At 47.7% G+C, this 12,506-nt stretch overlaps 6 protein-coding genes across 6 annotated transcripts; 3 read left to right on the plus strand and 3 right to left on the minus strand.

Annotated features, from left to right (window-relative positions):
• Positions 1–147: 147 nt before the first annotated feature.
• RhiXN_01168 (uncharacterized protein) lies at positions 148–819 on the minus strand (the record flags this gene model as incomplete). Its single annotated transcript, XM_043320987.1, has 2 exons — positions 148–623; positions 690–819. 2 exons carry the CDS (start codon positions 817–819, stop codon positions 148–150), a joined length of 606 nt encoding a protein of 201 aa, XP_043179999.1.
• A 1,105-nt stretch (positions 820–1,924) lies between these two features.
• RhiXN_01169 (uncharacterized protein) lies at positions 1,925–2,493 on the minus strand (the record flags this gene model as incomplete). Its single annotated transcript, XM_043320988.1, has 2 exons — positions 1,925–2,323; positions 2,374–2,493. 2 exons carry the CDS (start codon positions 2,491–2,493, stop codon positions 1,925–1,927), a joined length of 519 nt encoding a protein of 172 aa, XP_043180000.1.
• Positions 2,494–4,312: 1,819 nt separating this feature from the next.
• Positions 4,313–6,008, plus strand: RhiXN_01170 (cytochrome P450 family protein; the record flags this gene model as incomplete). Its single annotated transcript, XM_043320989.1, has 10 exons — positions 4,313–4,422; positions 4,487–4,608; positions 4,669–4,811; positions 4,866–4,964; positions 5,118–5,307; positions 5,369–5,435; positions 5,491–5,505; positions 5,561–5,656; positions 5,724–5,870; positions 5,933–6,008. The coding sequence occupies 10 exons, from the start codon at positions 4,313–4,315 to the stop codon at positions 6,006–6,008; spliced, it is 1,065 nt and encodes a 354-aa protein (XP_043180001.1).
• A 2,504-nt stretch (positions 6,009–8,512) lies between these two features.
• On the minus strand, positions 8,513–9,572 carry RhiXN_01171 (glyoxylate pathway regulator; the record flags this gene model as incomplete). The annotated part of the gene is made up of 6 exons (XM_043320990.1): positions 8,513–8,652; positions 8,714–8,846; positions 8,897–8,957; positions 9,011–9,171; positions 9,224–9,329; positions 9,388–9,572. The coding sequence occupies 6 exons, from the start codon at positions 9,570–9,572 to the stop codon at positions 8,513–8,515; spliced, it is 786 nt and encodes a 261-aa protein (XP_043180002.1).
• Positions 9,573–10,033: 461 nt separating this feature from the next.
• RhiXN_01172 (ribosomal protein S11) lies at positions 10,034–10,830 on the plus strand (the record flags this gene model as incomplete). The annotated part of the gene is made up of 3 exons (XM_043320991.1): positions 10,034–10,454; positions 10,511–10,675; positions 10,739–10,830. The coding sequence occupies 3 exons, from the start codon at positions 10,034–10,036 to the stop codon at positions 10,828–10,830; spliced, it is 678 nt and encodes a 225-aa protein (XP_043180003.1).
• Positions 10,831–11,515: 685 nt separating this feature from the next.
• Positions 11,516–12,330, plus strand: RhiXN_01173 (uncharacterized protein; the record flags this gene model as incomplete). The annotated part of the gene is made up of 4 exons (XM_043320992.1): positions 11,516–11,614; positions 11,686–12,040; positions 12,106–12,170; positions 12,232–12,330. 4 exons carry the CDS (start codon positions 11,516–11,518, stop codon positions 12,328–12,330), a joined length of 618 nt encoding a protein of 205 aa, XP_043180004.1.
• Positions 12,331–12,506: the final 176 nt, after the last annotated feature.

Here is a 12,506-nt window from a genome sequence, read left to right on the forward strand (position 1 = left end):
TGTGCAGAAGCAAACGCGCTAGGCTCTCCAAACACAACAAACCACACACAAAGCGACACAGTCGCAATAATGTGTAAAAGAGGTAGGAATCGTACGAGGAAGGGTTTCGGGCCTGGGGATTGGGAATCGGGTTGGGGCATGGAGGCATCATGGAATGCTTCCTGGGGGGTTTGAACCCATCCCGAGATTCTTCAGCGCGGGAGGAATGGCATCGCCTTCTTTCCCACCAAGGCCGCCCAACATGTCGCCGAGTGGACCTCCAGGTCCTGAAAACATGGACATCATTGCTGCTAAAGGATCTGCCATACCAGTATCCGGAGATCCAGCACCTGGAGGTCCGCCCATGATCCTGCGCAACAATGCTTCTTGCTCTGGGGTCCAGACAGGCGGAGGGGAATCAAGACCCGAGTCATCGCGAGTTCGGTTGCCCAGATCGGCCATGTAAGACGGAGTAGCCGCCCGGGAAGGACCAGGAGAGGGTGTGAGGGATGTTATAGGAGTCGATTCGCCCACAAAGTCGCGGAGATTCGAGTCCCGAAATCCAGGCAATGTCAGGTCATTTTGTTGGGCTTGGGCCTCTGCTTGGGCCTGAGCAAGAGCCTGCGCCTTTTCTTGAGCCTGGGCTAAATAGGTAAATAAATAAGTACTTCAGTGAGCGTGATCGTATGATGTCAATAGCAAGTACATACCCTCTCGGATGAACGCTGCAGCAGCCTCTTCTCCTCGTGCAGTTGAAGTGAGCTTGGCAAGTCGGTTTGTACGGCCAGATAAAATCGCTTTTTTGCGGGCTTCAGCCCGGGCCTTTGCTGCGTCGCTCATGGCGTGAAGGATGGATAGGATATTCCGGTAAAGGTAGGTGTAGGTGGCGCTAGAGGCAGATAGGCCTAGATTATAGAAGAGGTGATAAGGAGAAGATAAAAGTACACGTCAGAATACAGGACAAGGCAAGAAGCAAGATAGTGGCCTAATTTTGATTTTGCCCACCTTTTGTCGACTGTCGATGACCTGGCTCGACACGCGTGCAGTACACGTGACCCTACCCCAGTGATTACGAAAGATGGAGCCATTTCAATTGAGACCTGCACACCCATTTCAACCAGAAGTACAAAAAGAATGGTGAAGCCCGGTCAACACACAAAAAGTTAAATCCTCTTGAAGCATATGGGCCGCCCCCAAGATCTATTTAGCCTCTTGGACTTCATTTTACGTCTAAGCGATGGCCGTTCTGACTTTGTACTCCACTTACAGAAACCTAGACGTCATTCCCGATCGTAGGCACAGCACTGGTCCCCGAGCTTAATTTACGGGGACATACTTTGATTAATCACTCATGTAATTTAGAAATAGGGGTAAGCGTGTATATGCCCATGCCCAAGCATCAAAGTTGGCACGCAAGCCAGCTAAGAGAACAAGAGATTTGGTGCTTAAAATAGTGAAGTAGAGAAGAAGCAAGTGCGGTTGTTCAACATTATTAACATTATTAACTTCTAAGCTCGTGTTCACTGGGGGCTAATAGCTCGGACAATTTGGCCATACTGCGTCACACATTCCCACCTAGTTAGAAATGTGGTGGCATATCCCCGGATCATGAATGAGAAAGGCATACCCAACCGGGTGAACTTTAGCTTTGTGTGTGAGCACAAAAGCCCACCCAGGATCTTGGCCAAGCGTCTATTATAGAACCAGCCGTCTCACAAGTACGTACTTATACAATAGAATGGCCCCCCTCAATAGCGGAGGTTGGAATTGGAAATCAATGGATAAAATGCTGAGATTTCATACAACGATTCATTCCGACGACTGAAGCTGGTAGCAATTACCCGGGGGGAAGGGTATAAATTAGTGTTCCGGTCAACCAGTTACAGGGGAGATATTTCAGAATGAAAAGAGCAAGCGCGGGAAGAAACAATCGAATACTCGGAAGCTACGGTTTGGATTTCATCTGTTCATGGACGGACAATGCCAGGTTCTTCAAGTACGGTTTGATCCACCTGAGCGACCATGCTCCAAATGCTCCGGCCACCAAAATAGCCCAAATAACAGGCACGGCGGATTTGGGAATAAAGCCGAGCAGTAGAGGATCAAGAATAAGATGGAAGTGGGCTTGGTTTGAAGGCTCGGCGACGAGAGGCGGGAATAAGCGCCAGATCATACCTTGAGGGACCTGGGTGCCCACGTTTCGGCCACGAATATAGGCGTACATGGTTCTAGTCTGGGGAAGACCTTTGGTATATTGTGTGATGAGCGTGGACCCAGCGCGCGTCTCGACAAATTCATAAACCTGCTTGGGGGTGAGTAGCGTGATCGTGAATTGCGATGGAGGCTATTGGCTCTCGGTCAATAATAAACACGTGCAGGGTCAAGTATCCATACCGACGGTGTAAATGATATCCTTAACGAGTACATGGGCTTTTCATGCTCCTTCACAATTTCCCCTTTATAATTCTTTTCGAGGTCAAGTTTGACAAAGACTTCGTGAGGGCAACCATTCATAGAGTCACATATGTCTGACCATGCCGATTGGTGAGGAGTCAATTCCAGAGAAAACAGCCGGGTGGAAGACTGAGCGTCTAAGGTGTGTCTTACTTGTATCCTTGAGTCATGAAATTTCGGCTATCTAACGAATATCTCTTACTGAGATACATTCAACTCGGGAAAGGCCGGCGAGAGTATGGATTCAAAATTCAAAATTTCCGTATTTCCGTAAACCAAGCTGAGCTGAGAGAGAAGTAGAGCGCAAAACGCTAGGCCAAATCGCAACTGCATGTGTATCACAGGACCAGGTTAGAGGTTCCAATAGTTTCCTTGCAGTGGGTGTGATGGTTTAACAACCTCGATTCCAAACACGTCGGGCGCTTGTGCGATGCAATTAATCTTAGTCAGCACACGAACCAAACACTTGCCAAATGTCGACGCTCGCTGTTGTCAACTAACGGTATAAGGGTACCTGTACTCTGTCCATAGGTATCCCTAACCGATCAAAATTCCAACTATCGGAATGCGCTAACTCTATCGAACGAATATTCCGGCGCAGCTCCTATAGATGGCGCTAGGCTAGAATCTAGATGCAGCGGTTGAAACTTGAAAATGTCTGTTGGCGACTCGCCTTATCTGATCGGAGAGATTCGAGTCGATGAATTTGTTATACATGTGACCTGAGTCTCGCCACTTACATGGCCACCGACGACGAGGAAGTGATGAGGAGTCGAACTTTAGGCAACCTCGCGGTTATATCCCCTTGATCTATCAGGAGGGAAGAGGTGCGGAGAAACGGGCCTGACTGCCACCACGATACTAAGTAGCATGCAAAAGCTACATGAGAATCGGCGAGTGCTCTCATCACTATCTAATAGTAGTTTAATATGTGAATCGGGGAGATATGTACGTTTATATGCGCACACATCCTGCTAAATGAATAGCCATTGACATGTCCTTCAGTCATCACAAATACTTGAACTTTACGTAGCTCAGTCACGGCGCACATTCATTTGTGATAAGGGGCGCGCAATATCCATCGACATTATAATTATTGACTTATGTGGGAATTTCAAGCTCGTTGCCAAAGGAGGACTAGTGGACTTCCCGTGCTCAAAGAACCCGGGCGTACCAATAGCAAGGGCATGAGGTATCGCGTGTAAACGTGGTTGGTCCCCTAGCGCATGATCGATTGTGAGTATAAATACTAGAGCCTGACCATCCCCATTATCCTCAATCTACCTGTCGAACACTGCTCACTTCCCATGTCAGATATTGGCGCTCTCTCTACGGAGCTGCTATTAACGAGTGTTGGCCTTGTACTGGGGTACTTGGCTCTTCGTAAGCTAAGCCCCAGACGACTACCATTGCCCCCAGGACCCCCGTCCTATCCAATCGTCGGACAGCTCTTCTCCATGCCCAGGTCCTCTGAGGGGCACGCATTCATGGAACTAAGTACAAAATTAAATTGTGAGCAAAATAATCCAACATCAACGGGCACTATTCGATGACGTCGCTAACTTTCACGCACTAACTTTCACCGCCATTCAGCTGATATCATTTCATACAGCTTCCTAGGGAATACTATAATAGTTTTGAACTCAAACGAGGTCGCACATGATCTGCTTGAAAAGCGCTCTATTATTCACTCGGGCAGATACTGTGCCCCCATGCTTGCATCTCCTAATCTGTAAGCAAATTTCATCAGCATAAATAACTGGTCGTGAAGACTATTTGAAGCATGAACATGAAGAATTTTCTACCCTTCATGAATACGAACGAACTATGGAAGAAACAACGTCGAGCCATAAATTCTCGGCTCAGTAGCCACGCCGTGATGACGCTCAGAGCTGCACAAGATTCGGAAGCAAGGAGGTTGCTTGATCGCCTTCTCGCAGCCCATGAAGAGCCAATGACTTCAGAGCACCTCAACACAGAGTTTTATAGGTAAGGCAACCCACCTAAATTCATGATCACGAACAGAGCGCCATATACAAACATATCAAAACAGAACGACTTCTGCATTATTTCTTCAGTCTGTTTACGGATATGAACTCAAGTCCTCCGAAGATCAGTTCCTTACCGACATTATTATCCTGAACTCGGTCCTAAACCAAGCGTCTTTACCCACAGGTATTGTATATGCATAATGTCCCCCTTCACTCGAGTGTTATCTTACCTGTTGTACCCCAGGTTTTCTAGTTAACGTGTTCCCTTGGATGGAGCATATTCCGGACTGGTTTCCAGGCACTGGATGGAAGCAAACAGCATATCAGTGGCGAGCGTGGAAGGATCGAGCAATAGACAATGTCTATAATTGGTCCAAACAACGCATTGTAAGGTACTCGGTGGCATATAAGGGTGTTGCTCTAATATCAGCCCCCTTATAGATTAATGGCCTTGATGATAGCTCGGTTGTGTCGCATATTTATAGAGATGCTCGGCAGACGGGCTTCAATGAAGCCGATGCTGACGATTTCTGTAAGAACGTAGCCAGCATATTAGTAATGGGTGAGTAGCGTTTACTGATATTTTCTCAATATATTGACTCAATTCTATCTACTCGTACGAAGGGGGCACAGAAACAGCAAGTAATTTATGTTCAAGCTAAATATTTGATGCTAATGCCAATTAATTTATAGTCAACTTTGGCTATGCTGTGGTTTGTAGTGGCGATGGCGATGTATCCGGATATTCAAGAAAAGGCTCAGCAAGAAATCGATCAAATTGTTGGGACAGATCGATTGCCAAACGTCGAAGATCGTCCCAGTTTACATTACGTTGAAAGATTGTTGACTGAAATAGTGAGGTGGTATCCCAGTGCGCCGTTTGGTAGGTACTTTTTCCAGTTTTTTTTTTTACCTTCAGAGGCTCATGATTCTGCCTTCTCGAGGTGTGCCGCATGTTTGCACTGAAGAGAATGAATACAGGGGATACAGAATCCCCAAGGGTGCAGTTATGTGAGTAGACTCAAAGGGTGGAAACGAAACTTCTGACATGAGATATTTCATTTAGGATTGGTCATATCAGGTAGATTTCCCCTACAAAACTAATTCGAATCGAAACTAAGTCGAGATATCTGCAGGGCGACCGTCAGAGAAGAACATGTTTATAAAGATGCCGAAGAGTTCAATCCAGATCGATTTTTGGATCCAACAGTGCCACCTCCGCAGGCTTTCGGGTGGGGGTTGAGGCGAGTAGATAGTTTTCTTTGGATTTGAGCGTAACTCCAATTTTGTCTACAATAGGATCTGTCCCGGACAACACTTTTTCAGAGAAATGTTTTATATTGAGGTGGTTTTGATTCTCGCAACTATGAAGGTCGAGAGATGTAAAGACGAGAACGGTAAAGACATCGTACCCACCGCCGAGACGACGGAGAACAACGTGATTTCGTAAGTTCAAATACGTATATTGGGCTGTTCTGGATAATTGATATTACATATGGGTTAACCAGACGCCCAGTACCCTTCAAAGTCAAAATTGTCCCCCGTTCTGAGCACCATGCAGAACTCATACGCACGGCAGTGTGATTGCTGAGACTGCCTTCGATCCTGATCCAAGGTATGCTTTCTTGAACTTAATTTTATCTCGCTTCGAGCTTGTGGTTATATGCACCGATACCCAATGTAATTTGTATGAAAAGCATTTTGGGTTATTTATTCGAGTTTCATACTATGTTGGTGTAATATTCTACATCACAGGACTACACAAAACCTTTGATGTTCTTTTGTTTGCCAGTGTCGACACCAAGTCAAAGAACCCGACAATTACTTCTAATGATAGCTAAATATATGTATCATGATGGATCGTGATAGATAGGGTCAATTGATCCCGTGGCTATAAGACACGCACGCACAGTGATTCAAATACCCAAGGGCTCTATGTACTCACGCACCCCCTCAGTGGTCAAGCACAACTGGGGGGCCCAGAATAATATGGTGATGGCCAATTAAACTCAAGAATTTGATATCCCACAAAGACATTGCTTCACAAGATACAGTTGAGCTACGGTAGTTTTTAGAACTCTCAATACTTCGGGTGACGCTATTGTGCAGAGATACATAATCCCACATTCAATCAGCTTTGCGACACATCCAAGGTCCTGGACCGGCAACGACTTAGTTGCAATTGTATAGCTGAACTGCCTCTAGGCGACCTGTTGGGAACTTCACGCGAGGCTTTAGAGCTAATTGCAAAAGAAGAGCTAAGTTAGGGATGCTGATATATTGGTAGAATGCACGTGGTGTTGAGTTCTGAGGGCGACAACCAAACCAGCGGCATATCTCATGTAATCAGATTGTGGGGCCACAGCACCACCACCGGCAACCTCTAGAGTTATGGTAATTGCTGCAACTTATTCGTACTCTTCCTACGTGGGCGGTGCGTGGAAGGATGGATAGAACTCGGGGGCCAGAAAACTGAAACCATCAATGGCATGCCAATCCGAGTAAACGGGTATCCGCCTTATGTTCCTGTGCATATCAGGCCTCGATGACAGTGGCATTCAAAATAATTGAAATAATCAACTGTTAAGCTACCAGTTGAGTCGACCATTTTAAACATCACCAGATCACTTGCCATTTTCGCCAGTCATATAGTTTGGAGTCCAAGCCAAGGTCAACACCTGTAGACAAATCATTCCTTATAAGCTTCCATACCCAAATGTATGGTACCTGATTTTCCCATGCGCCCAAGCCACGTTCAAAGCCACCAATGGCGTGCCCGCGCAAACTTTTGAATGCGATTAGGGAAATCCGAGATATGGCCACCCCCCCGACCCGAAAACACTGCCCGCATAAAAGGCAACCCGGAAGCCCCAGATATGGGATTCCCAGAGGTGCTTGTTGAGCAAATGAATTGTGAATATCAAATACCCATTAGGAAATGCGACCATCATGTACACACCGAGTTGTATCAGAGTCCGAGCCTTGCGCAAGCGAACTGTCATCTCAGAGAGGACCCGCATGGTGTTTTGCACGTTGCCACGCTTCGGTCAAGTGATGAATTGCTTCCCAATTATCCTTCAGGTGCTACTTTCCCCCACAGACTGATTCAGCCGTGCCATGCTACCCAAAACCAAACCGCTCGTGAGTGATCATGCACGAGTACAAGGGTCCTCGTAAAACGCCTGGACCATAGGAGTGTATTCGGACTTTTGACCACGTCGCTTGATAGTTTTCTCCGGTTCCTTGAATTCTCTGTTTCACAATACTTCATGGTCGAGAGTATGATCTTGTATCTCGGCTATCTGTGCTGGCCGCTTTGGCCCTCGCCATCAAGAATCACTTGGGGTGAAGTGTATACAAGGGTTCTTCCGGGCGCCTTGTGGATGATTCAATTCATGAATGATCGCTAAGCATTCCATGAGAACATAAAGCTTACTACGATCCGTGAGTACTTTTTGTTCTTTGGTAAGCTTTTTTTCCACTCCTTGATGGGACTTGGAGCCCAGGTACCGAGGGCTCCCCACTAAGGTTCTTGGTAGTTATTGAATAGCGCTGTGGGGCTAGGATGTGGTACATCGATCATGATTGAGCTCAAATGTATCATTCTCGGTACAATGGTGATGTGCTGCCAGAGAATCGTTTCGTGCCACTATATTATTTTGAAATACCTTGTGAGGCACCTTCCGGTTCTCCAGCTTTGTCCGGGTCCCAGATGCCCTTTCTGTACTTGAATTCAACAACTATTTGATGCATCCTATTACAATAATAATAAAATACACCCTTGGGCATGACTGATCACTTTAAAGGTTCATATGATAAAGGTTGAAATTTGCTTATCTGAAGAGCGTATCCAATTGGACATACTCCCTTTCCCATGAAAGGTATCGCCATCCGTAGACGCCTCAAAGCGCCACCTTTTACGCATACAATCACACATCACCAAAAAGGCAGCAAACAAGGCTACTATTATTAAAAATCCCAATCCATAAAAACAAGAGAGGAGCACAAAACCTAAGGTACTTTAAAAAAGGAAAAGAGTGACATCAATGGGCGGTGGGGGGCATGAAGTCATACACAAGCGCGCTCTCTTAGTTCTGCCTCTTGGGGAGCTCGCCGACAGGGAGGTGCAAGTAGCCGGTCTCGGGGCTGTACAAGGCGGCGGTGGCGATGTAGTAAGAGATGAACGAGGTGATGGCACCAAATACACCGGCGGCCTTCATGACGGAGACTATTGGAATACGGTGGTTAGTTGAGCCGGAAGGGTTGTGGAGTAAGGCGGGTGGACTTACGCTTCTCTTGGTACTCGCCAATCATGAGCAACAAGAACGTCAGGGTGAGGAAGCCCAACATCGAGGCGAGAGCGATCGAGGAGCGGAAGGTACCGAAGAAGATAAGAAGGGACAGGATGAACCAGACCAAGAACTAGTAGTTGGATTAGTACGAGTGGACTGACAGGGGGGGCAAGGGCTCACGAAAACACCCATGGCATCGTTGAGTTGGTTCGCGGCGTTTCCAGTGTAAGACTCGAGGATACTGTAACACACGAGCTCAGTCGAGTTCGATGAGTAGAGATAGAATGTACCTACCCAGTGCCGGGCCAGTTGATGACAGCGTACGAGAGCCAGAAGCCTCCATAGCAGCTGAATCCAGTAGCTCCCAACGAGTTGCCCTCGGCGAACTCCCACATTCCAGCCAAAAGTTGAGTCAATCCACCAATCGCCATAGCCATACCAACAACCACGTTAGTCTGAACCAGGCATGTAAGTATACAGTCGATGCAGTTAAACTATGGGACTTACAGCCTGGATGTGACGAGTACGGAGCAAGTACAAGCTGTACATCAACAAGGTCGAGGCAAACGACATCAATCCAAGCGGGCTGGGGTTACCGAGCTTCCTGTGAGGGCTGAAATTGGGGAAAGACGATCAGTCCAGTTCAACGATGCAACGTCCCAAATACGCACTAAACGGGGAAGGCACGCTGCGTATCGCTGGTGCGGACACGCTCGAGCTCGGTTCCGTCGTATTCAGCCAATGGGCGGGTGATGCTGCGAGGAGTCGGGTTGACAGGAGCAGGAGCGGGGGCGTCACTGCCAGTTCCGACGGGAGCCTCGTCGATGGTCTTGGGTTGCTTTTCGAGATCGGCCATTGTAAATAAGGTTAATGAAAAGTGTTAGGTAAGTAGTAACTTGTGTAATTAGAAATGGCCGAGCGAGAGCGAGAGGAGAAGAGGTAGGTTGGGAGGAGAGAGGACTGGGTCGTCACAAGGAAGTTGAGACAGAGAAGCTGGTGGTTCATATACCTCTGCAAGAGGAGTATTGCGTTGTTGGTAGTGCGGCCATGGCTAGATTTCGGGCGGTGTTTAGGGCTCGGCACAAAGGCGACAGCTCGCTCGAGACTTGCTTAATGGGGTGACAGCTGGGACTGAGGCCACTGACACCTAGCCACAGGATAAACTTGGGTGATTAATACGGTTTAATGAGCGCATGTTATGATGGGAACAGCAACGATAGCTCAGATCTCGTTAGGGTGGGAACAAACTAGGCATGAAGTTGGCGCTTATCATGGCACGTGACTAGTCGCTCATTCCTGACTTGGCTTAACTTTTCAATGTCACTTGCACGACTCCGCATTGTTGCTCCCCGACTAACATGCCGGGCGCTTTCCTCTAGTACTCCGTTGTATAACAATACATCTCAAACTCGGGCTCCGAACCCTGCTTCATCGCCCGATCATGAAAGTCCTAAATATGCCTTGGGATTTCTGGATATGCTCGCTCGGCCTCCAGAGGGAGATACATATGCGGGCCCGGGTGGGCGGTCGGCCCTTCGTGGAGAGCGATACTCTCATCCGGAAGATATCGAATATACTCGGCAACTCCGTCCAGGTTCGACCGATCAAGTTTACCGCATGTATGTCAAGTCGACCAGCAACAATACGATTATTACCTTGACGGACCCTGAGGGAAATGCGCTCAAGGGAGGATCCGCAAGCGGTGGGAGTGTTGGATTCAAGGGCGTAGCTCGTAGCGGTATGTGTGATACTTCGAGTAATAATGGATTTGCCTATATCAATCGGTTTCACTAGGATACGAGGCTGGTTACCAATGCGCACTGCGTATCTTTAGCCGGATCAGCGAATTAAAAAAGACTGTGAACCCTGCCCTCGGCGACCTCAAAATCGAGCTACTCTTGAACGGAATGTTGGGACAGGGGCGAGAGGCGGTTTATCGTGCATTGATGACACAGGACGGTGAGCACCTCAGAACATAAAAAAGAGTCAAGTAATGCACCTGACATTCATCATGACGGATAGGTGAACAGGTGCGCAACCTCATCTGCAGGGTAACGGATACGAGCCGGATTCGCGTTGGAGGTACTCGTCCAAAGAAACGCCGGATTCTTTGATGTGGATCACCCTTGTGCATTTTTTTTTATACTTTGTCTTCGCCTGGCACATGTGCATTCCCGAGCTTTTATCGCATTACGGAACTGGGTCAATTCAGACTATACGAAGGACAATGGTCTATGCCATATTCAGTCGCAACGCGTAAGAAGATGGAGCTCAATTCATGCTCTAGGAATTCCAAAGAATGATATAATTAGCGATTCGAGTCTAAATTATATGCTCGTCCTTATTCTTGGGGAGCCATGTGCTATATTTGTCCTGAATTAGTCAGATCGGAGTCATGGCAATCGCATAGAAAAGGCAACAGTTGTGAAGACTGTTGCTATCGACCGGATGTTCTTTTCTTGCCTTGCACGTGCAGTACAATTGATCAGGAACTTGGCCCATTAGCGATGAGATAATGAGGGGAAACATCTCCAAGGCATCCTTTTCGAAGATCGCGATGCGTCGAGCCACTGATGCATTTGGGAATCCTTTCGGCACTAGATACGATGGCTGCTATATAAAGCTCTAGTGAGGGCTCTCCAAAAGATCACCTTTCGGTCCCCCACACGTTCTACAGTCAACTTTCTTCATTTTCACCATTTTACATCTGAGGCCGGTCCCTCACACTCTTTGAAATTATATCCGTTATATCTACTTGAGCACTCGTTTTCACTTGACTTTGATATATTGGTCATCATCATGTTCTTCGCCAAGACTTTCCTTGTTCTCGCCGCCTTGTCTACCTCTGTCCTCGGCCACGCTGCCGTTGCACCAGCTCTTGGTGCAAAGGGAACCACCGTTGCACGCAACAACGCAAGTTCAAGTTTCAATCCTACCCAACTGCATACAACTTACTTAACCTATTTTAGGCACAACGTCCGAGCAACGCCAAACCCTGCGGCAACACCGCTCTTTCGGCCATCGACAGCTCCAACGCCGTGACGCTCAACGGCAACTCGTTCACCGTGACGGCGACCAACTTCAACGGCGGACGGGACGGCTCTACCCAGTTCACCGCCCAAGTCGACCCCACGGGCAAAGGAACCGGGTTCAAAGCCGCGACGGTGACGAAAAACGGCGAGGCCGCGCCCAAGGGAACCGGTAACGTCCAAATCACCGTGCAGATGCCGGCTGGTACCAAGTGTACGGGCGGAGCTGCTGGGAACCGGTGCCTTGTTTCGTTCAAGTCGGCCGGTGGATTTGGCAATTGCGTGGTAGTCTCTTGTGAGTTGAATCGATGTTTGTGGTTCGTTGGAGCTCGGGCTGATCGGGTTTTGTTGTTATTGTAGCTGGTGGAGGTAACGCTGCGGCTGGAGCCAAAGCTGGAGCCAAGGGAACTAAGAACACACGTAGCGTAAGTGGTGGTGTGATATATAGATAGGCGAACTGGTATCTGACCGACCTGTGTTTCTCAGCGCCTTCATGCTCGTGATTTCCTTGCTAGTCTTGAGGAAACGGGCGAGTACGCAAAGCGAGTTATTTCGCGTGCATGGGTGTCTCGTGACACTGCTTGAGAATAGGATAATTGGATTCATTTAACGCATGTTTTCAAGAGTGTATTTTGTGGTATTAATGATATACTGCTATTGTTGTGGGGTAATTTGCGGTCTGAACGAATCTTTCAGTATTACAGAGGGGGTGATTACTCGTTGGCTGCATAATGACTAAATTTGAGTTACAACGGTGATCG

This window comes from Rhizoctonia solani, chromosome 4 (genome assembly GCF_016906535.1).
Source record: "Rhizoctonia solani chromosome 4, complete sequence".
Lineage (NCBI taxonomy): Eukaryota > Fungi > Basidiomycota > Agaricomycetes > Cantharellales > Ceratobasidiaceae > Rhizoctonia > Rhizoctonia solani.